The 26,651-nt window shown below is 46.7% G+C and overlaps 2 gene segments (V, D, J or C); both read right to left on the reverse strand.

The window, feature by feature from the left end:
- Nucleotides 1-26,651, reverse strand: part of LOC131481056 (immunoglobulin kappa variable 1D-13-like) — a 119,957-nt gene that overhangs the window by 64,448 nt on the left and 28,858 nt on the right.
- Nucleotides 21,354-21,886, reverse strand: LOC131480980 (Ig kappa chain V region 3381-like). The segment is given in 2 exon segments: nucleotides 21,354-21,693; nucleotides 21,825-21,886. Coding segments are annotated over 2 exon segments (372 nt in total).

Genomic DNA, 26,651 nt, shown 5'->3' on the forward strand with positions numbered 1-26,651 from the left:
CTTAGGATTGGCTCAACACCGGCCGTTGCAGTCACTTGGGGAGTGAATCATCGGACAGAAGATCTTCCTCTCTATCTCTCCAGCTCTCTGACTTTGTAATGAAAATAAATAAAACTGTAAGAAAAAAAAAACAAAATTGGGGGAATTTGTTTAGAATGACTCTTACGCTAAAATTCAGATTATAAAAATACTGATCATTTCCACCACAGAAAGCTTTCAGGAAAGTGAGGTCAGAATGCAGTCTTCATTTGGGTTTGTTTTTGGATCATTTACTCACTGCCATCATTTATATTCAAGTGAAAACCCAGAATTACAGACAATCTAGTGGGTTTCCTAAGGGAAAGAGTATCCAGGAAGTATATGTTGTCCCTAAATGTCATTATAACTGTAGAGCACTTACCACGTGCATGCAATTAAAAACCAACCCCACAGGGTTGCTCACAAAGGGAATATAAATATAAATGTTTGCACAAATATCCTACAAATACAGCACTCTAAATAAGACAGCACAGTGAGAATCTAATTGCACGTGAATTATAGCTTAATTTGACAGATAAAAGTGTGATACATGAAACCCAAGAAAATTGTACTCAGGGAAGATCCGGTCTCCTGTGGACACAGCTCACAGACACCCTCAGCCCTGCTCCGTGCTTCAGGAATCTCCCACGCCAGGATAATGGCTTTCTCTGGCACTCAGCTTTTCTTGCCTGAAATAGTGCACTTTGAGGAAACCCCGCTTCATTTTCACAATTAAAACTGCATCCTGAGCCCTCTTTACCCACAGAGCTCCGCTCACACGGCTTCTTTATGTTCCTCCACAGTGTTTTAACTTGGGCTCAAGCGGTTTTAACTCACATTCCCAAAGAGAAAGGCATGAAATAACAATGCAGTCTGCATTCACTGAGGGACAAAAGACACCCAAATAAGACCCGCCTTCAGTTGAGGAAGGTGGGAAGAGGGCTACTCGGAAGAGCCAGACTGTAAAAACTAAACGAGTCTAACCTTCTATCCATCTCCCTTGGATTTCCAACAACAGCCCAACACACATGCCCACTCACACACAGAGGGTGAGGGACTCAGCCCCAGGATGCTCAGGACACACACACAAGCACACACACACACACACACACACACACACACACACACACACACACACAGAGGGACACACGGCCCCAAGGGGTGCGTGGTCAGGAGCCAGACCTTACCCAGAGTTTCTGCACAGGCAGCAGGTTGGCAGCGCTCACTGTGAGCACCCCTACCGCAGCCCAGGGGCTCCCTGTGGGGCTGCAGCTGCTTTCCAGAGCTGAGCCCTACTGCATTAGTGCAATGCCCCCCACTTTGGAATTTGACCTGTTCTCCCACATGACAGCCTTGTCATTCCCTAAAACGAACTTCCTCTGATCCCTGGGGACTCATGGGAAGATGTGCAGTGAAAATCAGCTGCCCAAAGAGACCTCAGAGCACCTTCGGGAAGGCAGGATTGCAGTAGGCCTGGCCAGCACAGAGCCAAGGAAGCTGCCACCATGCAACCCTAACTACACCTGGCCTTTGCTAGTTGTAGCAGCCAGAGCTGGTCTCCCAGAGTCAGTGCCTTAGGATGAGACGGCTCAAAAAAAACCAGCAGGAACTCAAAATCAAAGAAAGCTGACACAGTGGTTTGAATGACTTACTGGGAAAAATCACAGTGGATTAGATAGTGCGTGTACCATTGTTATCTGGGACTGACAGTTCTAAGCAGTGGCCACTGACATTCCTGGACAAGTCACTCTAGGTCACCTGGAATCAGTACAAGCATACCAGGCCACATGGGTGCCCTGAAGGGTGAAGGGAGGCCCCTCGAGGCCTGGGGGTACTCGGCCTAGCCTTCCCGGGAATCCTGGCAGTAGCTTGCCTAACACTAAATAAATGCTGGACCCTGAGACAGAGATGGACAAAGACACACGGGGCAGAGGATTAGCCAGCTGGGATCATGCCCCACAATGGCTCCCTCAGCAGCCTGACGAGGAGACGTCAGTGTGCTGGACAGGAGTGCCCCCTGCTGGCCACACGAAGGAAGCGCCTCAGAGTGTCCGCCCGTGGGTTGCATCACATCCCTATTCACACAATCTCATTTATTTATTTGAAAAGAAGAGCGACGGAGAGAAAAGGAGAAAGAATCTTTCATCTGCTGGTCCACATTCCAAATAGCCACAACAGCCAGGTCTCAGTGGGTCATGCTGGAGCTAGGATTCTGGAGCCAGAAACTACATCCTGGTCTCGGCATGCTATTCCACATGAATGGCAGGGTCCCAAGCATGTGGGCCACCATCTGCTACTTTTCCAAGTGCATCATCAGGGGAACCATGAAGGGCTATATCCTCACACAAACCGATCCCACCAATCACTACTCTTCGCAGCATTTCAGAAGCATGATTTTTATCCAGTTGAGATTATGCTGTGTGGCAGTCATCGCCCGTCTACTTTCAGGCTGGTTTCCTGCCCCTGGCTCCATTGGCATCTAGAACTGGCAGAGGGAAGCCTGGCAGGGGGCAGGGAGCAGAAGAGGGGTTGAAGAAGGTGTAAGCCAGGGTCTTCCTCTGTCTCCACTGTGCAGCAGTGTCGAGCATGGCGGTGACTGCCCCAGGCTCTCAGCCTGGACACCCAGGGAACAGCAGCTCTCCAGCCCTGCGGGCACCATGCCATCCTGGCGGGACTCAGCTCAGGGTTGCTTCAACCCAAGGATGGACTCTTTTTCTTCACCTGTAAAGCATTTTCTTCAGCTGGAAATCCCTGGAGGAGGACATTTTTCCTGATTAGTTCATGCCCAATATATGCCGTGTGTGTGGGTTCTGATTAATTTATTGCTTAAATAACAATGTATCAGGGGCTGGTTGTTGTGGCATAACAAGTTAAACTGCCATCTGCAATGCCAGCATTCCATATGGACACTGGTTCATGTCCTAGTCGGTCCACTTCCAATCCAGCTCCCTGTTAATACATCTGGAATGGGAAACCAGGAAGAAGCTCCTGTCTCCTCCATCTGGCCCAGCCCCAGCTACCGAGGCCACTGGGGAAGTGAACCAGCCGGTTCTGCTTTCTGGGAAGCGGCACAGTGGTATTCAGGTTAGTCGTCTACCTGCAGAGTCAGCATCCCGTATGAGCACCAGTTTGAATCCCGGCTACTCCACTTCCAACCTAGCTCCATGTTTATGGCCTGGGAAAGCAATAGAGGACGGTCCAGGCCCCTGAGCTCCTGCCCCTACATGGGAGACCCCAGGGGAAGCTCCTGGCTCCTGGCTCCAGATGGGTGCAGTTCTGGCTGTTGTGAACATTTGGGGAGTAAACCAGTGGATGAAAGACCCCTCTGTCTCTCCTTTTCTCTCTCTATAACTCTGACTTTTGAGCAAAATAAATCAATATATATATATTAAAAAGTTTTCTAATCTTCCTCTCTTCCTCTAACTCTCCCTTTTTCAAATAAATAAAAATACATCTTTTAAAAACAATGTTTCAGTCAGCATGATTCCATCAAAGATTTCTGTATCTTAGTTCTTTATTATGAGTGCACACCATATTAAAGCACATCTTCATTGATATACCTAATCCAGATTTCCAATTTTTGCTACAAATGATATTGTGTAAACATCCTTGTGCATAAATTTCTATCCTTGTCTCTAATAATTTGTGTAGGTCAAACTCCTGGGGGTCACTTAAAAGGATGAACTATTTTATGATTTTGTGAACCAGAGTGGGAAAAAAAAGAACAAAGAAGGGGGGGATTAGGGCAGGAGGGAGGAGTGTGGGGAAGTATTACTGAGCTCCAAAATCTGTATTGTAACATTTTAAATAAATTTAAATATGTATATATTTGTATACATGTTGTCCAAAAAAAAATCCCCAGGGAGGAAGTTAGGCAAGTGTACAGTCCCCACCTGCCATCTAAGAAAGCGGGTCTCATCATGCCCTCTGATTACAGTAACCATTCAGGTCACTTTACAGGCAAAAGAGGCCTCTGCTTGCCCCTGTTTACCCTGGGTGCCTTTGTTTTTGTTGTCAGCCAGGTGGAACGTTTGTCCTCAGATGTTTATTGTCCATCAGCACTTTCTCTGTGGCCCATTGTCTCATCTGCTTTCCTCTCAGTCCTGAAGGATTCCTTTATTAACCAGGACGTCACTCAGAGTCCCCAGATGCAAACAGGAATTGATCTGGCTAAATTAAGCAGAACGAACTGAATCGCATAAATATGGGATTCATTCCCATAGGTCATTCCAAGGTCATCGTGCAACTCCAAAGTGAATGGCAAAACTGGAAAATTCGGTTCATGTAACAGGAGGAACCAAGGTTACCTGGCCAAGGTTTCCCTCTGCAGCCGTGTGAATAAGACACCCTGTTGATGATGCTACCCTGAATGCTAGTCCTGGCATTGCTGCCAATCACCACTCAATTCTGGGTGCCACTCCTTAGAATCCAGCTGCCTGCCAGGCTGTGGGGAAGGCCAGGGTGTCCTGTGGAGAGGGAGAGGTCCAGGCAGCACCCCACACATATCCCAGCCTCAGTCAGACTGCTCTAGAGGAAGACATAGGCCACGGGATGAGCCTTACCCACCAGGGCCTGCCAACCAGCCACTCAGGGAGGAGACCAACGGCACAGGTCTCTCAAGGTGCTGAGTTACTGAGCAATTTGCCAATGTAGCAGCAGGTAACCAAAGTCATCCCTGAAGGTTCGAACCCTGGGCAGGAACAGCCAATTGACGAGGTCTAGGGCTGTGCCTGGTCCAGCAGGGAGCACAGGGGGCTGCACATTCTTCCACATGGAAGCAAGATGTTCAGATACTGGAGAAAACCTACAAAATCTCTCTTGGAACCTCCTTTTATCTGGATTCGCATATCTGCCTTTTCATATTAATCTTAAACTATAAGCATTGATAACTGTCTCAAGAATCCTCTGTGTGTGTGTGTGTGTGCCTCTCTGCCTTTCAATTAAAATAGAATTCTACTCTATGTCATACCGTGTTTGTGGGGCTTCCTGAACAATGGATCATTTTCCATGAAGCACTTCTGAAGTTAAATTTCCTGGCAGTGGAAGCAGGGTTCACAATCCAGACTGGCTGCACCCTGGAATGGAAAGGAAACATTTCATTCACTTTCAAAACCATCTTACAATATCCCGGGAAGCCCTCTGGAGCCCATCCTAGACCTGTAACTGCCTTCCTGGTCCAGACTCTGCTTCTTTCATCCCATACTCCTGGTTCTAGAAGCTCCTGGCTTCAGCCTGGCAAAGCCCTGACCATTGCAACCATTTGGCGAGTGAACCAGTGGATGGAAGGTTCTCTCTCTCTCTCTCTCTCTCTCTCTCTCTCTCTCTCTCCTTCCCTCCGCCCCCACTCCTCACTTGTGCCTTTCAAATTAAAAAAAAATGTGGTCCTCAATCTCAGAAATTAAATTGCCTATAATAATATTGCTTCTGCCTTTTCCATATTCCTGGGATTTAAAGATCGAAAAGGAAGTATGTTGCATCTGAAGATACATGTATATGTTCATTTAGGCAAAAAGAAAGGATAAGGGACACAACACCAACAATAAAGACCAGACAACGAAAACCTAAGTCCACCTAAAATCTTATACACACATTTGCATAGCAGCATTATCCATTACAGTGGAAAAAGCCAAATATGCAACAGCTGATGGGTTAATCAAATGGCATACCCATGTAATAGAAGATTCTAAAATAAAAAAAAGTTGCGGCCAAGGGAATGGTTCAATTGACTAATCCTCCACTGCAAGCGCCAGCCTCCCATATGAGTGCCCGTTGGTGCTCCAGCTGCTCCACTTCCCGTTCAGCTCCCTGCTTACAGCCAGGAAAGCAGCAGTAGAGGATGACCCACTTTTTAAAAGGACACAACTGAATAACCACCTACTTCTGGAGTCTTCTCTAATATCCCCAACAAGAAGACAGACAGACAGACACACACAAGTGCAGTAAATTCCAAAACTTGGCAAGTCATCTGATGGTAACTTTACTATGGAAAATATATAAACTCAAAAGTAAAATGGATTCCTAACATAGGGTGCTACTGCCATCACTCTTATCTCTTAAGGAAAAATTAGCCCATGTCAACTACAACAGTCATTTAACTTAGAAGCTGAAAGGACGGTTCTCTTCCCTGGAGCTGAGATCAAGGCAGGCTGCCTGAAGGCCAGATGAAGGTCTCAATCAAGCTGGGGTCACTGAGTGGACACCTGGAGCAGTTCTCCATTTGCCTCAACCTCCCATGGTCTGAGGAACCACTAGAAGATCACAGGAGAACCCCACACTTACTCCAAGAAACCAGAGGAGCCAGAGTTCCCCTCGAATTCTAGATCTGTGACCCACCTGCCCCTCCCCATGAAATACTACAGTCACGAAGTTGCCTATGAGCCCTTGGAATGTGGCTAGTCCCAAATGTAATATCCTTGAGTAAAATAGACACGGTATTATGAAGTCAGTATTCTAGCTATTTGGAGTAAAATACGATTTTCTATTAAAATCAAGGTCATCAGTTTCTTTTTGCCTCCTTAGTGGGATGACTAGATCATTTAAAATCCATGTATGGCTCACGTCTCCATTTACAGTGCTGCTCTTAACCATATCTAAGCTGCCCTGGTACCAGCATCCATGGGCTCTCACTGTGTCAATGTTTCTCACAAAGAAACAGGAGACAGCAGCCTTGGCACGGAGGAACATGGGAAGCTTCCGAAGCCACAGTGATGCTGACTTCCACTGAGAACAGCTAATGAAGTGAGGATGAGCACAGCCTATCAGAAACTCTGAAACCCCCTCAGAATGGAGTGCTGTCATCAGCGGGATGCGGGGATCTTACAGCCACTGGGCTGAGACTTCGTTTCCCTGACACAGAGCTCCCCCTCTCCTGTTGCTGTTGAGCAGATGGGCCTCAGTGACAGCAGAATGCGGTCCCACCCTGGGTGATTCCATGAGTCTGCACATCACAGAACCCTGGAGTTGCCTTGCCACGTAAACACTTTCCCTTCCCGCTCTAGGCACTGCCTCTATCACACTGTCTTCATTAACTATTAAACTTGCATTTTTCTCAAAGCTCTATGAGATGTTTATCTTGTGAGGTTAACATTTGAATGCTAGGCTATATCAGAATGTTTTGCTGCCCTACAACACCACCCAGTTACTAAAAAGGAAAGGCACTGCACCTATGTCGAAAACATCATCTGATTACTGGGTTAGTGGAGAGTGAAGGCTGATGCAATCCTGCATCTGGCTGCATCAGCTACTAAGTGTGACAGGAACTGAGCAAGGTCAGGCATTTGAGAAGTCACGAGAAATGGCTGTCATGGTGCTAATGTAGTCAGGGCAGCAGCCATGTCACAGGGCATGCACAGCCACACTGCAGGGACTGGGCCCTTTTAACAGAGTCTTTCTAACAGAGTCAGAAGCCTTAGTTCTAATGCAAAGCCAGGCGGTGGTGGTGATGGCTCAAGTACCTGAGCTGGTCACTCATCATGGGAGATTCAATTAACTTCTTACCTCCCGGGGGGTTACCAAGCCCAGCCCCAGCCACGTGAGCATGCGGGGAGAAAAATCTTCCACCAGCAGATGCGAGATTTCTGTCTCTCTTCCCCTACCCCATGCTTTACATTCTCTTTCAAGTAAAATGAAAATACAAACAAACACATACACATAAATAAACAGCATATTTTTAGAAGGCCATAGAATGCTCTGGTAACAATGGCTGCCTCCTAGTTGGCTAGGAAATAGGGGAAGGGACTTGCCATGGTTTACTCACATGAACTACATCATTTCCAAAACAAAATAGAATAGTGAGGCACCAACAAAACACAGAAGTTCTGATACCAAACTGCCTCCACAGCCAGGGTCTCCCAGGGACGAGCAAAGCGGCCCGGAAGACCCTCCTCCTCAAACATCTTGATCCAAAAAAGGCGGATCAGTCCAGACAGGCCTTAAAGAATGAGCAGTGAAGGCGGTGCTGTGGTGGGGTGAGTAAAGCTGCTACCTATGGTGCCAGCACTCCACATGCATGCCAGTTTGTGCCCTGACTGCTCCACTTCCCATCCAGCTCCCTGCTAATGCACCTGGGAAGGCAGCAGAGGATGGCCCAAAGGTTTAGGTCCCTGCACCCACGTGCGAGACCTGGAAGACGCTCCTGACTTCCAGCCTCGGAACAGCCCAGCTACGGCCATCATGGCCTTACGAGGAGTAAACCAGCAGAGCGAAGGTCTCGGTATCTATGTTCCCCTCTGTAACTCTGCCTTTCAAAGAAATAAATCTTTAAGGAAAGAGAGAAAGAAGAAGGAAGGACAGACCGGCAAACGAGCACAGGCTAGAGGGCATCTTCTAATGACAGAGTTGCTGGTAATGAGTGCTGCCCTCCCTTCAGATAAAATACAGTGGAAGGGCACAGGATGCTAAGATGAACAGGGAGGGAAGAACCCAAAGCCACGCTGGGCTTGCTTGCCCTATTATCTGCTTAACAGTGAACCTCTTGTTTCGTTTTCCTAACTCTGGGTTCCTAATAAAACCCTGAGTTTCTCTAGATGCAGCTTCTCCAGGCTGGGATGGAAAGCAAACAGAAGGAGAAGTCCTCTGGCAAAGCGACTGCTCATCCCCTCACCAACCCAAAGCCTGAGCAGTGCACGGGCGCCCCCTGGTGGACAATGCAAGAAATTACCTTACAGAAGAACCATGACACAGAGGCACCATTGCCCACCCAGTCCCCTATGACTGCCTGCATTACCATCACAGGCAGCTCCCTATTTCACTAACAGCAGCCTATGTGTTCTCTCCTTCCCATCTTCATGGCTCCTTACTCTTCCATTAAGAAAGCAGCATTAGGCAAGACAATGAATATAGTTCATGAGTTGAACTATCTCTGTCTCCATAAATCTTATAAAAGATTGTAGAACGTTGAGATGACATAGAGTTGGAAGAATCAATTCTTTATTTCAGGGCACGCAGTCACACACCGTTTCCATTCCCAGCTATCATGGATAACCGAGAACCCATGTACCTAGCAAACGGTGAAGACATGGTGTCCTTTCCAGGGATCTATTCATCCATAAATACACCAATCCGCTCCACAACCTTGAGATAGGTTCAAGCAGCAGCCCCTTTCACAAAGCAACAATATGAAGCACAGAACTTGTGCCTGGTGCCACAGCATGAGCAGCCAGGCTCCTTCCGTGGGCAGCCTGCTGCAGACCGCACTCTCAGCCACCAGCTCGGCTTTTCGTGCTGGGTTGGCCTTGTCTGTCTCCATAACATGGGAAACTCCAGGCTAGACTGCTGCCTCCCATTCTCGGCTCCTTTTAACCCTCCACGAGAGTGTTCAACTCCCGCTGTAGTCACTGAGGCCCATCTTTGCGCTTTCCCCGGCCACCCCTGCTGCTCCTGCACCCCTCCCAGGCACAAGCTGATCAGAGCTCTCCCTGGACCCACACATGGTCACACTACCTCTACCTAGCCCAGCTCCTGACACCACGTGAGGATTAAAGTTCAAGGTATGGCAGCCAACACAGGACTGCCATCCTGGGGCTGCAGCCCAGGTTACTGAGTAATCTTCCTCAGCCTGTGTCTTCCTCCATTGCGACCTCATCAATGTGGACACAAATTAAACCGTTTCAGGCACTCAGCACTGTCTAGATTATGTTACACTAAGACACAGGCCTAATCTATTCCAGAAACCTCGACATCTTAGAACTCCCTCACCCTCTCCGAAAGAAGCAGCTCTGTACTACAGACTCCTGGAATCCCGCTGGCCAGAATTCAGCCCGTTCTATCTCATCCGGGAGCAGATTCACTGCTTTCTCCCAAAGCTGCTGTGTTGGCACCAATGATTCCCGGGGAGCAAAGATGCAGGAAGCCAAGCCAGAAACCCCGAATATGGTAAGAAGAAAGTCGAGTTCTTCCTTGCAACCAAGTTGTTCAAAACCCATGTCCCTCATGCCTCCCGCAGTCAGGCTGGAGAGACAGATGAAGGGCACGGGACCGCACGCCCAGGGGATGCTACTCACACTACCTGGGATCATTTTGATGGCCTGTTCGCTTCACTCCATTGATGAACCCGGTCAAACTTCCAGTCCAGGATAAAATTCCCATTATCCGTCACCACAGGACCCTAGAAGACAATTTTCCACAGTGACAAAAGATGTAGATACAGACAGGAAGAAGTACAAGCAAGCAGAAATGATAACCAAAGGCAAGAATCTTAGTTAACCCACTCTGGCTGGTACTCGCACCTTACACCTTCTAGAAGGCGTGCTGGGAAGGAGTACTGAGCAGGAGCTTTGCAGTGAGTGGGACTCGGGGTGTGCGTTTTAATGCCACACAGGTAAAAACTGGAGAGGAGCCATTAACTCCCATGAGCTTCAAGCTTGTGTACTACAAAACTCAAACACATGATACATCATCAGGGCAAATACATAAACATTGCCTGGATAACCAAGGGCTCAACAACTCTTGGCTCAACAACTCTTGCTATTATGGTGAAAAATTACCACAGGACAGATTGCTGACATTACATGACAGGAGCAGCAGCGTCTGAGCTCAGACAGGCGGGGGTAGGTTCAGTTCATTGATCTCAAATTCCTCTGTACCTCTGGATACCGGAACAGCAGAGGCAGAATGCAGGAAGACAAACACTGACAGACAACACAAAGATGAAGATCCTAGAGGATTCCCTGCAGACCAGCAGGAACTCAGGGCAGTGGTGGCTAGAACACTGCTTGGGACACCCAAATCCCACAGCAGGGCACCTGGATTCAGGTTCTAATTCTGCCCCATTCGAGATTCTTATTAATGCACACCCAGGGAAGACAGCAGAAGTGATGGCCCCAGTCCTTGGGTGCCCAGGAACCCAGGTATCTGAGATTCAGACTAAGTTCTTGGCTCCTGGCTTCAGTCTAACTCATCCCTAGCTTTTGTAGGCACTTGGGGAGTAAACCAATAGACAGGAGAAAACTCTAGTCTCTTTGTCTTTCAAATCAGTTAACTTTACACAGAGAGAGGGAGAACTCCATGAAGGCAAGGAGCTGCAGCTATTGCCTGGAGTAACCCACCTACAAGAGACAGCCCCACCACCTCCCTTGGCCCTTCTGCTACGAAGAGACCACACACACCCGTCAAGCCTGTGCAGCCCACCTCGGCTAGGACCACTCTCAAATCACAAAAGCACGGAGAAGCAAACACACTAAACTACGAAGGTACCAGGGTATAGTCACAGACCGCCTATCTGTCTTCATAGTCTGTAAACATTTTATTTAGCAAATAAATATACTATGCAGAGAATATAACTATAGTTAGTTTGAATTATTTGTTTTGGCTTGTTTATGTGTAAGAAAAAAAGCTTTTTTGCAATTGGCCCACTTTGGAAACCAAAGACAAATATTTGGATGAAAGTGTCTGGAGTATTCTCCTAAGGAGCAGTCCGTATGCTCCTCCAAAAATTCCGTATCTTGTCACACTTAAGCACTGAATGAGGAAGAGGAGGAAAAATCAAGCATGTGGTCAGTGCTGTGACTCAGCTGGGCAAGCCTTGTAATGCCAGCGACCCACACACAAGTGCTGGTTCAAGCCCCGGCTGCTCTGCTTCCATTCCAGCTCCGTGCTAATGTGTTTAGGAAAGTGGCAAAGGTGGTCCACCTACTTGAGCCTCCAACATCCACACGGAAAAACCAGAGATGGACTTCTAGGCTGCTGGCTTTGGCCTAGACCCGCTCCATTGGGGCGGTCATTTGAGGAATGAACCAGTGGATGGAGATCTTGTCTCCCTACCTCACGTCACTCTGCCTGTCTAAATAAATAAATATAAGATTCCAAGGGATAGAAACACTCATGTCCCCATTTAATACAGGAGAGTACACCGTATCGGGTATGGTCTTATCTATTTGTGATTACATACACAAATATATAAAGTCAACTCCCTAAAAATAAACACATTAACTGGGTTGAAGTAAGCAGAAAGCCAGCAGCCTGCTCTAGGCACAGAGGACCTAACTGGACCAGAGCAGAAGGCAACACTGGGATTGGAGTGCCCTCCAGACCATCGCTGGCCACTTACTGCCTTGTGGACAGCCATTTGAAGTTGAACCTCACCCCCAAACTTCCGGGTCACTGCTCGGCTCACTGGGACGTAGGCCATGGGGATGACCTCGATGGGGATTCCCTTTTGCCACTGATCCCTGAGATTCTTTCCTGCTGAAAGTCAAGATGCAGCATGGCAGGTGAAAGCTGAAAGCGAAACTTTCTTTGTGGGAGGAAGAGAAGTCTTGGAGGTCCCTCAGCACAAACTGAGAGTTATAGTTAAAACCCCACAGCCCACAGGACAAAGCGACAGGAGATCCCAGACTCACTCAGCTCTGGGCCCCACCTGTGTTATGGTCTTTCCGTAAGTCTATCAGAATGTAATATGTGACTGAGTCAATGATTTGATTCAGGTGTTAGGAAAAGTGGGGAATATTATGGGGTGCGGCCAGTGATAATCAGCACCCATTGACAGTGGGCTAATGGAATGTGGCTGTGCACCAACCCTCTGTCCTGAAGGTGGGGCCTAACCGCAATAGAATGTTAATTCCATCCTCGGGAAGCCCTCAGCTACTCCCCCCACCAACTAGGTGCTCACTCCTGCCCACCTGTGACTCTCACCATCTTCTGAGAGGAGAGGAGACAGCATTGTGTTGTTATGGAACCACTCCCTCCCTTCACAAGCCTCTTGAAAGGCTCCTGAAAGCAGGGACTTTCTCTCTTGCTCCAGTCCCTGACCGGATGCTTCCGTTTGTCTCGCCTTACCCAGGACAGGTATCCCCTGAGCATGGCCTCTGTGTGTCTGTATTCCTGTCCCTCTGTCTACTGCTTGGGTATATTATTTCTGGTTTGTGTGCTGTCGGGAGTTCCAGGGCAGGTGAGGCCTAGCAGTAGTGAAATGTGGGCAGAGAAGCCAGGGAAAGGTGAATGTATGCAGCTTTGTAAGTATGTCCAGGTTATTCGATGCATGTCTCTTAAGATAACTTATATTGTTGGGGAACCTGGAACATAGGTCTTCAGCTTAATGGATAATAACCATTTGTTCCTCTTGGGGTTATGTTTGGTTGGATGATGGTTGATTGGATTGTCATATGGACTTGTGATTTGCTATTTTTAGTGTGCTGTTCTCACCAAGCTTGGTTAATAAAATAAAGACTCCTTAATAAAATTTAGGCATGTCTGGTGTGATCTCGCTCGCACCCTGTAACAGTATAAAGCAGCCCTGGGGCTTTTCTAACTATCTTCCCTGGACCATCAAAGACTGACTGCGTCTGAGAACGAGTTTCAGAAAATAGAGGCCCCAGGACAGGAAGCTGGTACAGCCCAAGCTCACACTTCTGCTTTCATGTGTTGTTTTTGTTAAGGCTTGTATCACTGTAGGAATCCTTTACTATAAACACCTGGTTGACAGTAGTAGCTTCTGACATCAGCAGCCTGCACCGGGCTGATGGTGAGAGTGAATGATGTCCCAGATCCACTTCCCTTGAACCTGTCAGGGACCCCATCGGCTAAATACGATGCAGCATAGATCAGGCGCTTTGGAGGTTGCCCTGGTTTCTGCTGATACCAGGCTAGATAATTGTTGTTAGCAACACTCTGATCTGACTCGCAATTGATGGTGACTGTGCCTCCCACACTTGCAGACACCACGGATGGACTCTGGGTCATCTGAACATCACATCTGGCACCTGAGAAGGGAAACACAAACAAAAACATCCACTCTCATCATCATGTAATTAAAGAAAAGATAGGAAGTTTCAGTCAGCACTGACCACACTAGCTGAATTCAGTTCCTGGTACTGGTATTATCCTTCCTCACCTGGGAGCCAGAGCAGCAGGAGCCCCAGGAGATGAGCAGGGGCCCTCATGTCCATGCTGTGTCCTGATTGGCACTGACCCTTGCACAGGCTGTGAGCACCTGCTCATAAGTGTACAGGGCAGTGGGCTGTGTTCTGGGGACTTGCAAATGAGCAGGGGAAGTGATATGTTGTGCAAAGCAGAAGAGTCCAGCTCATCTCATCTCTGAGCACAGGAGAAGTGTCTCCAGGCACCCAGGTCACCGATTGGGCTGCACTAATTTACCTGCAGAGAACAATATCCTCTCTAACACACAGTATGAGACAAGAGGCATTTGATGGGTAATTGACAGCATCTACGTGAGTTATGGACAAGATGGTGTCATCAACTTGTATTTCATGAATATCTTGCAATTTACAGGAGTGCAAATTACTGTAACAGAATATGCATTACTGTTGTAGGGTTTTTGACCCAGAATACAGCATTAACCTCAATTTTTGTCTCGCAGAAAAGAAGAATTTTCATGCTAATGCAGTTTAGTTTTAAAGCAAGATTTATTAGAAATGTTGAGAAGAGAGACTCCCGTCCTAGTGACAGGAGGAGCTTCAATAGAGAAAAAGAACCCTCACCCCTGCCATGGTGGCAGGACGAAGAGAAAGAAAACCCAAACCTCCTGCCATCGTGGCAGGAGGAAGAAAGAAAAACCCAAATTAATGGTGGGAATTCTGTCTTTTAAAAGTTCACATCATGAATATGCGGTCCAGACCTGGGGGGTTGGACAAGCTGGGCAAAGTAGCTCCAACAGCTGGCTAATGTGTCAATTGGTAATGGAACAGGGTGGACCAGGCAGGATTGAGCAAACCTTAGCCCACAAGCAAAACTAGAAACCAGCATGGAGCACAGGTCATGCTGAGCTAGGCTCTTGCGCCTAATGGTCTGCGTGAGCCAGGGACACTAAGCCACAGGGTCTAAGGCAGAGGCCGGGACAGATGAGGGGCTGAGCCAAGCTGAGTTAGAGCAACCACTGGCATGCGCGTGATCCATGGCTGGGAACAGGCCTGGTTGGGGAGCTAAGGGGTCACCCTACCTGGGTTGAGCTTCCCACCAAGGGGCGCATGGGCTGGAATGGGGCTGCATTCTGATCAGGAAACGGTTGTAGTCTCCCTCGGCACAAGTGTGAACTGGGACTGGATGCACCAGGCCAGGTCACACTCCAACACTGTCTGGTGTCCTGGAGGACCAGGGTTGATGTGGGATGGACTATGCTAGGTTTCAACCCCAACTGAGCCATATGTGAGCCATATGTGGGCATGGACGAACCATTGCTGGGCTGAAACATCCAATAGCAAGAGCCAGATTGTGCTGAAGGCCAGTCAAGAAAAGCCACTGTTCCTGCTGGGACAGGAAGTGGACTGAGTAAGTCTGGCTCATGGACCCCCTGGTATGCGCAAAAACTGGCATTGAGAAGGGTTCTGATGGAGGAGCCTGGGCAACTTCTCTGGCAGGACACAGACCCTGCAGGTTAGCTCAAGAAGCATGATAGGAAACAGCCCAGAATAGGCCATGGAAAGTTTCCCACTGGCATACATTTGGCATGGGTCGGGGGAAGACCAGGCTGAATCAGTTCACGTCATCCATTGGCAAACCCGAGCACCAGAACAGAGTGTTGGTTGAGCCAGGTTTGGTCGCAACAAAAACCAGTGCACAATACAGAATGCCAAGGTGAGGTTACCTGTACCGGATGTGACCGCAGCACCCAACCAGTACACATGTGATAACAAGGAAGGGAGGGGGCAGAGCCAGCAGGGGGAATATGGGGGGGTCCTCTTGCCGGACAGTTATTCCCACTGGAGAGCGTGGACTGGGATGGTGGCAGACCAGACTAAGCAGGGCTACAACACCTGTGGGCCTCATGTGGACTAGATCAGGGAAAAGCCAGGCTGGGCTGATTGTTCCCACTGGTGCAAACAAAAATTATAGTGGGTGAGGGTTGTTTGGGCTTAGCCACAGCATCAGATGGCAGAAGCTGGCACTGGGGGCTAATTCTGTCAAGTCAAACCACAGAACCACCTGGAGAGTGCATAAACCGGGATAGAGAGCGACCCAGGAGGTAAATAGTGGGTTCCCCCCTCTTGGGTTACTACTCCCGCGGGAGGGCACAAAAACTAGGACAGGGCCTGGGGTGGCTAGACAGAGAGGCACTCAACAACATCCATGGGGGCTGGATAGTTGAGCTGGTTAGATGGAACTAAGCTTTAATACCCATTGACAAGTACCAGAGCCAAATGGGATGTGGGACAGACTGGACTAGTCTGCTATACATACTGGCAGGCCAGGGTGGGGGGCGGGCCTGGTGGGGGTTATTGTGGGTCGTTCCGACTAGGTTGCAGCTCCCACTGGTTGATGTGAGGGCCAAGTATGTGCTGGGCAGAACCAGGCTGGACTGCAACACCCATTGGTTCCAGTGGAAGTCGGGGCTGAACACAGAACCAACCCAGCAATTGCAACCACCAGCTGATCGGGGCAATTGACTGTGCTGGGCCCTGTGCTTGCTAGAACACACAAGAATCTGGTCTGGGAATACCTCAAAGTTTTTTTGGGGATCTCCCCAATCGAAATGCCAAACTCAGAACCCTAACCAAGAAAAGACAGAAGACAGAACAAGTCAATCAACCACCTCAGCTATATGTTGGCAGCGAAATACTGGGCAAATGAAGACTCTATGATGGACTATGTCAATCAGTGGATTCTTCAAAGACCTCATCGTGCTTGGAGTGGCCATTTTGGCAGTGATTCATAACTGTTGAACTATCAAAACCACTTGAGCAAGGATCTCAGAGCATGCCCCACATCGGGGACTTGGGGTGGGTGGGAAACTGGGTGGGGCTTCTCCCTCAATATCCCCCTTTACCTCAGATACATGAAGGAAACAATATGGAAATAATAGTTTTACCCCTTCCCTATAGACTTTGAACCTTTTTTCTTTACCATAATTAACTTATATAAAGTTTGTCAAAAATATAATAAAAGATCAAATTAGAAAAAAAAGTTCACATCAAAGAAGTCTCTGCATAAACAAAGAATTCCTGGTTTTGACTTACTTTAAAATGGTTTTTGGGCTGAGGAAAATAGCAGAAGTCTGATATGGATTTACTGAAGCAGCTTCACTGGTTCAAGAGGAGCTTCAAATACCCATATAAAGATAAAAAGACTGACAGATATCAACAAGTACACATTATCTTTATGCTTTTTCTGTCCAGTAATATTCACTCACACACTACATTAAGTGTACATTAACATGAAGTCGTCAAAAAATTTGTAGGAAATCATGGGCCCGGCGGCGTGGCCTAGCGGCTAAAGTCCTCGCCTTGAAAGCCCCTGGATCCCATATGGGCGCCGGTTCTTATCCCGGCAGCTCCACTTCCCATCCAGCTCCCTGCTTGTGGCCTGGGAAAGCAGTTGAGGACGGCCCAATGCATTGGGACACTGCACCTGCGTGGGAGACCCGGAAGAGGTTCCAGGTTCCCGGCTTCGGATCGGCGCGCATCGGTCCGTTGCGGCTCACTTGGGGAGTGAATCATCGGACGGAAGATCTTCCTCTCTATCTCTCCTCCTCTGCTTATATCTGGCTGTAATAAAATGAATAAATCTTAAAAAAAATTTGTAGGAAATCCACATTTTGCAGAAACTTAGGCATAATTTCCAACTTCTTTTTGAAAGAAACAAGATTATCTACCAAATCAAATTGCCATTAACTTTCTGAAGAAATCTGGTGTGTTTAAAGTTTTTAAATCGCATGCTCACAATCAATGCATTCTGTGACAGGTTATTTAGTCTTACAAATTGATTTGAAACTGTGCTATTAATATACAATTTGCATCAGTAGATTTTGCTGAATTTAACAATAAATTACATCTTTAGATTGGCCCTGGTCCTTTGAGAGGCGGAGAATCACAATTCCTGGGATGATGACATCTTTGTTTCCTCTTTCCATTGTTGGCCTTTCTGACTCCTCACAGGTGCCCTGTGGCTGTCATTCTCCTGGTGCTTTGCAGAGGTTCCACAGGTCCAAGGCTGTCAGAGCTCTAAGACTGAACTTTCCAGGGGCTGGGTCTGAGTCCATCCCACAGGAGAGTCAGCAGAAAGATGGGGCCACAGCCCAACTTCTCATCCCCCTGGACCTCTCGGTCTCAGATTAGAAGATTCAAGGAGTGAACAGCAATCCAATCAGGTCACATTGTATCACAAAACTTACAGTATTTTATCTGAGCACTCTAATTTATTCTAAGGAGTAAGAAATCTTACATTTCCCAGTTATGTATTCTCTAAGATTCAGTGATACATTGTGTGGTTGCTGTTGATTCCTCATATCAGGTGCCTATGGAGACATCAGGATGACCCAGTCTCCAAACTCCTTGACTGTGTCTGCAAGAGAGATGGTCACCATTTACTGCAAGTCCAGCTGAGTCTTTTAACCAGCTCTATCCACAACAACTACCCAGTCTGGTACCAGCTGAAAACAGAATAGGTGCCTAAACTACTCATCAACTAGTCAGCCACTCAAACATCTGAATTCCCTGACATTTAGTGGAACTGGGTCAGAGACAGATTTCACTCTCACCATCACCAGTCTCCAGGCCAAGGACGTAGGAGAGTGCTCCTGTGGGCAGCATGAGAGCAGTCCTCTCACAGAGATCTGACCTCCAACACAAACCTCTTCCCAGGGCCACAAGGGAGTGAGCTCCTGCTGTCCCAGCTGCTTCCTTCTTGCCATGCTCAGTCTCCTTTGTCTGTAGAGCAGGCACCTCTTCCTGCTTCTTTGTGGAGCATATGGTAGTAACAAGGGAAGGCAGTGGAACTTTCTGTATTGGGTCCTTCACGCAAGGGACCAGACCATGAAGACTCTATAAAAATCCTTGATGAGCCATTTCCTTTCTTGGCTGAGTCGCCTACTCCTATCTCTTTCCATAGGGACACCACCTGATTTAATTCTCAGCACTGAGTTTTCAAGCACTTCTACTTCCATAACTCCTCTGCTCTCCAATTAGCCTCTTGTGTCTCCTGATCTGACTGAATTTTTTTAACCTGGTGCTCTCGGTTTCAAAGCTGAAACCAAAGCTCTGGGTCCTGGGAGTGTTACTTAAATGTGAGAAAGATTTGGTAGCTTAATTAGCTGACGACTGTAATCTGGAGATTATCATGAATTATTTGGCTGAGAGCAATGTAATAAAATATGGTTTCCTTCATAATATGCAGGAAGGCCAATACTGAACACCTAGTATGACAGTGGAGAAGGTAGTTGTAGTGAGGAAAGGGAGGTGTGACAGAAACAGGACAAGTGGGGCATCCTGAAACTGCAAGAACAGGGACTTGGATCCTCCTCTCTGGGGCTGCCAGAAGGAGCACAGCCCTGCTGCCTCCCTGGTTTCATCCCAGCAAGGCCTCTGACCTCCTAAACTGAAATGATAACACAAGTATGTAGTTTCATATGATAAATACTGAACCAATAATAATAAATATTAACTTTTATCCAGCTAACACAAATTCAGATAATTTCTATTTATTTATTGGAAAGGTGGATATACAGAGAGGAGGAGAGACAGAGAGGAAGATCTTCCATCTGATGATTCAATCCTCAAGTGGCTGCAATGGCTGGAGCTGAGCCAATCGAAAGCCAGGAGCCAGGAGCTTTTCCGGGTCTCCCACACAAGTGCAGGGTCCCAAGGCTTTGGGCCATCCTCACATGCTTTCCCAGGCTACGAGCAGGGAGCTGGAAGGGAAGCAGGACCGCCGGGATTAGAACCGGCGCCCATATGGGATCCCAGGCGTGCAAGGCAGGGACTTTAACCATTACGCTATCACGCCGGGCTCCAGATAATTTCTGTTACCTCAACTATTGCATGCTGATCTGAGATCCTCAAAAGTCACGTTGTTCTCATTTGGTGTAAGCTTGGCAAGATTAGGCAATAGATGTCTGTAAGGTGGTAGCGAAAATGTCTCCTAGAGAGAAAATCTCTTGAATGGAATATTAGTGAACTCTTGTCAATACAACTGTGTGAAAGCCTAGGGCTCAGCTATCAAAGAGTGAGTGGAGGAAGAGGTTCTGATTTGTTTGCTTTTCTGCCTCAGTATTAGGAGGAGAAAATAAGATTACAGAATATGAGAGGACAGAGCTGAGACCAAAGGATGAAAAGAAACAGAGCAGATGAGGAAAAGATCAGGGATGCAAGATACCTCTTTTCCCCAAAATCTGAAATGGAATCCCCTGTGGACTGTGAAGGTATTGAGATAGTTGTATGTGACAGGAATAATTGCAGAGATGGCTGGATTAAAGACCTGGAGCAACATAGAATCAAACAGGTCAGCATGAAGCCTGAATTTCGCATCACCCTGGTTTTCTTGTTCTCTGTCTCTACTTATGGCATGAAACGTGGAGTGAACATGGCCATGTAGAAGAAAATGTTTAAGCATATATTGGCCTGAGTTAAAATTCAGATCTCCACAAGAACTCACTCTGTGTCTTGGGGGAACAACCCATGTGCCACGAGATGTGAATGTCAGAAGACAAAATCTGTATGATCCATCTACAACTGCAGTCTGACCAGCGGACAACATTGAGGACAGAAGAATCACCTGTGAGCCTGCAGGCTGCTGACAACATCAGCTCCAGGGCTGAGGAGCAAGTCAGCATCCTGTTCCTTCTGTAGCAAGGGGGCTTCAGATTCTGAGAGAGCACAGAGTCCCACATTTCTACGATTACCATCACTGATCCCCACATTTCTAAAACATTAGAATATAGCTTAGATACTAATAACTGTGCTCAGTGTTTCGGCTTGAAATATCCATAAGCTCACCCTTTTAAAACATGAATCTGAAAGTTTGTTGCAACATCGAGAACCCAGACATAATTGTTTATTTCCTTTAAATCAGTAGAAGTATGTGTTGGGGTTCAAAAAAATCACTCAAAACTTCAAGGTGAGTGAAATGTCTTTACTCTTCTGTTGGAAGGCCACTTCTTTTCAAGAACAAAGAAGCTCCCCCCAAAATTTGTGAGCGGTTTTTATTTTAACTACGTTACAGTATCTACGTGGCACAAAGCAGAAAGCAGGCAGTGAAGATTAGCAATGTATAACCACAGGTTTCAACCTTACCACTTCAATGCAAACAATAGTGAACAGAATGCTTCAAAGACAACTGTCCCATAAATCTAACACTCTCAAGAACTGCCTATCTTCCATTTGCTTCATGGCATTTCAGGAAGCAGAGTGTTCTCATTACAGAGAGCAGTGAAGTCTCTGGATGGTTCATGTTCCAGGCATACAGTCACCTTTACAATGAACCTTTTCAAACATGAACATATCAGTGCTTCAGGTGCTAAGTAGGAGGAAATGAGAGATGCTACAAAGGAGTCTCAGGGGTCTCTTATTACATCTCAGGGACCATCAAGACTGACTACATCTGAGAATGACTCTTAGCAGATAGAGACTCCAGAATAGGGAACTGGACAGTGCAGACTCACACTTCTGCTTTTGTGGTTGGTTTTGATTAAGACTTATATCACTGCAGTAGCACTACTAGCACTATAATACCCAGCACAGTAGTAGATTCCAACATCCGCAGCCTGCACCCCGTTGATGGTGAGAGTGTATGATGTCCCAGATCTACTGCCCTTGAACCTGTCAGGGACCCCATCGGCTAAAGTGGATGCAGCATAGATCAGTTGCTTTGGAGGTTTCCCTGGTTTCTGCTGAAACCAGGCTAGATTACTACCAACACTCTGACCCGTCTTGCAATTGATGGTGACTGTGTCTCCCACAGCTGCAGACACTGTGGTTGGAGTCTGGGTCACATCAAAGGCACGTGTGGCACCTGAGAAGAGAAACACAAACACAAACATCCACTCTCATCATCATGTTATTACAGCAGAGACAGGAAGTTTCAGTCAACACTGACCACTCTGGCTGTATTCAGTTCCTGGTACTGGTGTTATCCTTCCTCACCTGAGAGCCAGAGCAGCAGGACCCCCAGGAGCTGAGCAGACCCCCTCATGTCCATGCTGTGTCCTGACTGGCACTAACTCCTGCACAGGGTGAGAGAAGCCTGCTCATAAGTGTACGGGGCAGTGGACTGTGTCCTGGGCACACGTAAAATAGCAGAGTAAGTGATATTCTTGTGCCAAGCAGAAGAGCCCAGCTCATCTCATTACTGAGCACAGGGGAAGTGTCTCCAGACACCCAGGTCATCCCCTCTGCTGCACTAATTTACCTGTAGATAACACGATCCTCTCTGTACACATTGTGTGACATAAGACATTTGAGGGGCTCTTGGTAAACTCTAAATGGGCCGATGGACAAGATTATGTCATCTCTTATTTCATTAACTTTTTCAATTTACAGAAAATTTATTTTCACAGAATATGCAGTACCATTTTATAGAATAATTCTATACATTCCTTAGCCTGCCCTCAAATTCTTCCAATGCTTTACTCATAGCTTATATATTTCTGGGAGTCTGAAATTACTTCATTTAACTTATTTAGAAGAGAGGATGAGAATGATTCATATATATTTAGGAGCCACAATATAGTAACACTCAGACACCATTAGAATCAAAATAATGAGAAGCAATTTACTGCAGATAGATGTGCCATAATATAGGAGAGGGTGCTTATGCCCAGGGACTAAACAGGCTGCCCCTTTCTGGACATGAGGGCCTCTGCAACACAATTTTCTGTGGTTGGTTATATTTTCCTGAACTTTAGCAGCATGAAGCTCTGATTCCTGATGTGAAATGTCATGAATATACCAGTATCTATATTTATCAGTATGTACCTGAATTAGGATCCACAAGACCCATTATATGAGTTCACATTCGTACAATTCTATTGAAAAGAAACCTTGTGTAGATTCTCTTGGTTAGTTTCTCTGAGCTGCAGTATCTAACACTGGGGCTCATGTGGACCATGTCTGGAAACTGGTAGGTACATAACAGGTGAGGTAGCCCAGGGGAAAGATCAATTATTAACCCGCCTAACTTAGATGAGGGTAGCTGATGCTTGGTGCAGGACCAAGTCATGCACTGAAAGTGCCTCATTTGTCTCCTACTCTTTTCTGGAGGCAGGGGAGGGTGGGAGCACTCGCCTTCTCCCTGCCCAGGAGTCTGTCAATCTAGTGCCAATAACATAGAGCAGTCAGTGGGTTCCAATAGATTTAGACTTAGATTTGCACCCCTGTATCTCACATCTTGTTTTGTACCAGTCACCCAGTCTACACCACCAGAATATAAGGAAGTCACACCTCAGTGCCATGGAACCTGGGAGCTAGAGAAGTGGTGGGCATTACTGAGGCATTAACACAGGTGACCAGAACATGGGGGTGCAGCCACATTAAAAAACATCTAATGCCCACCAAACTGTGATTTCCAAGGGAATCTGCTATCAGAGTGTTTATGCAAATCAAGAAGAAGCAAACTTCTTAAAGATGGAATACACACATCTTTGGAGGAAGAGGGCATCAGCACCACCCCATGCTTACCCTTCCTCTGCTGACTCCCTCCATCTACTCCTGCTTGGGCTACACTGAGGTCTCTGAGCTGGGGAGGCAGCTTAACCTGCAAAATGCTTACCACAGGACATGGGATGAGCAGCCCTTAGGCAACGCTCTATGTACGATGTAGAAGGAGATGCTAAGGACCCCAGCTCCCTCACCTCTTTGAGTCAACCATTAGACAGCCCCTATTTTCCATGTGGGCTTAACATGCAATCATCCTGAGGTACAATCAACTGGCTTAGGAGCCCTTACCACGTCTCATCTCAGTCTCACTTCTCTGCTTCCAGTGCTTCTCCACTCCAATATAAATTTGCTATGAAGTCTAGAATCCTTGACATTGGAGAAAAATTCTGGTTGTTACATGTGTGTCTCATCTCAATTCATGTCAGTTCTCCCCTCTAAGGGATAGAAAGATTAAGAAAATAAAAAATAAAAAAAACCTTGAATTTCTTTTGCTTATCTGTTAGTGTGCTGAAGCAGGAGTTCCATCTTTATGACACCAGTAATGTGGTTCTAGACCTATAGTGTAGACCAGGAAGACACCGCTAGAAGCAGCAAATAAAACTCCCCCAGCTTCAAATTCAGCTGGGCAGCACAGACTTGCACTTCTGCTTTCATGGGTGGTTTTTGTTCAGGTTTGTTAGTCCTATTAGCATAACTATAATCTGCATAACAGTAGTAGATTCCAGCATCCGCAGCCTGCACCCCGTTGATGGTGAGAGTGTATGATGTCCCAGATCCACTGCCCTTGAACCTGTCAGGGACCCCATCGGCTAAAGTGGATGCACTACGGATCAGGAGCTTTGGAGGTTGCCCTGGTTTCTGCTGAAACCAGGCTAGAGCATTGCTAATGCTCTGATCCATCTCGCAATTGTTGGTGACTGTGCCTCCCTCATCTGCAGACTCCATGGATGAAGTCTGGGTCACCACAAAGACACATCTGGCACCTGAGAAGGGAACATAAACATCTACTCTGATCATCGTGTTCTTACACATGATCACACTGGAAGAATTCAATTCCTGGTGTTATCCTTCTTCACCTGGGACCCAGAGCAGCAGGAGCCCCAGGAACTGAGCAGGGGTCCTCATGTCCATGCTGTGTCCTGACTGGCACTGATCCTGCACTGGTTGTGAGCAACCTGCTCATAAGTCTGAAGGCAGTGGGCTGTGTGCTGGGGACACGCAAATCATCAGGGGAAGTGGTACCATTGTGCAAAGCAGAAAGACCCAGCTTTTCTCATAACTGAACACAGGGAAGTGTCTCCAGGCATCCATGTCACGCCCTGGACCTGCACTAATTTAACTGCACAGGCATGATCCTCTCTGACACACATTATGTGACATAAAGCATTTGAGAGCTACTTGACAAACTCTGAATGAGCTCAAGAACAAGATGGTGTTAATCTACTTGCAGTTCATGGCAGTGTCACAATTTACAGGAGAGCAACTTACTGTTAGAGAATGTGCAGCATTTTCTATTTAGTAAGTCTATCAATTCCTCAAGCTACCCTTAAATTCTTCCCACACTTTACTTATTACTTCTACATCTCTGGGCCTCTGGTATTATTTCATTTGCACTATTTAGAAAAAGAGAAGCATTCATATATATTTAGGAGTCAGGATATAATGACTCTCAGACACTGTTAGAATCTGAATAATGAGAAGCAATTTACTGCAAATAGAAGCACCATTACATAGTAGAAGATTCTTATGCCCAAAGACTAAAAGGGCTGCAACATTGTTGACATGAGAGGCTCTGTAATAGAATTTTCTGCCATTTACTGTCATTTGCTGAACTTCATTAGCATCAGCTTCTAACTACCAATATGAAATTGGATGAATGTAACTATCATCAATGTTTGCATTCATCTGTAGGTACCTCGATTAGATGAGATCACACCCAGAAAAAAATCTCTGCCAAACAAGAAGAAACCCCACTGACTCCTACACAGGGTGTGAGCAGCCTGCTCTTAAGTCTGCAGGGCAGTGAACTTTAATCAAGGAGCATTCAAATGAGCAGAGATTGGGATGATGCTGTGCAGAGATGATAATCCCAGCCCATCTCATAGCACAGTACAAAACAGTGTCCCAGGCATCTCAGGTCAGACTAGGGCAACACTAATTTATCTGCATAGCATATGGCTTTTCCAGGTTACATATGTCACAACGACATTTGGGGGAAATTCGCCACAATTTAAATGAACCAAAGGACAACATGCTAAATCTACTTTTATTTCCAGATTTATAGAAATAAATGGGTGATTTATAGAACAGCCTTGTTGGTGGAGAGCCTGCAGTAACATCTTAGAGAGTATAGCTATCAATTCCTCACTAAACCTATCATTGTCCTACTGATCTACTTAGCACATGCGCATTTCGTGCTAAGAGGCCAATTTGAAATAACTCTAAAGTGTATAATAATCTGAATAATGTGAAGGAATTCACTGCAGAGACAATCACCCTAACCAAACTAGAGGGCACTTAGGCTCAAAAGGTAAATGGGCTGCCCCTTACTGATGACTTGAAGTCTTCCACAATACCACTTTTTGCCAGGTGGGGTCATTGCCTGAAACTCCTCAGGGTAAACCTCTCACTTACATAAAAGGTAATGAATGCAACAATCATTACTGTTTTAATTCACGATGGAAGCCTTATTTAGGATCCACGAGCCACTCTGAGTACACACCTAGATCAACTGCAAAGATGAACGTACCTGTGAGTTTTCTCTGAGCTGCCTGGAGACCAGGTGAGCAACTAGCCCAGGGGCAGGCCAAATATAACACAATACAATTACCTCACAACAGGGAGGAAGGCCACTAACCAAAATCAGATGTATGGTGGAGAAGGTTGTTAGAGGGAGGGGAGTGAGAAGACACAGAGCAGGACACGTGGAGCATCCTGAAGCTGCAAGAACAGGGACTTGGATCCTCCCTCTGGAGCTGCCAGAAAGAGCACAGCCCTGCTGCCTCCTTGGTTTCTTCCCAGCGAGGCCTCTGACCTCCCTAGCTGGGATGACAGGCACAGAGTATAGCTTGAAATCATAACAGTACAATAATTTATGCATAATATTGTTCAGCTGTGGTGAATACAGATAATTTCTTTTGCCTGTCCCATTAATTGACTGGCATCTGAGATCCTCAAGTGTCACTTTGTTTTCATTTGGTGTTGGTTTTGAAGTGTTAGGCAATAGTTGATTATAAGTGGAAGCACAAATTTCCTCTTAGAGGAAGATCTCTTCTGTGAATTATCTTAGTGACCTCTTGTCAACCAGGTGTGTGA

The sequence above is a fragment of the Ochotona princeps genome, chromosome 8 (assembly GCF_030435755.1).
Source record: "Ochotona princeps isolate mOchPri1 chromosome 8, mOchPri1.hap1, whole genome shotgun sequence".
In the NCBI taxonomy this organism is placed as follows: Eukaryota; Metazoa; Chordata; class Mammalia; order Lagomorpha; family Ochotonidae; genus Ochotona; species Ochotona princeps.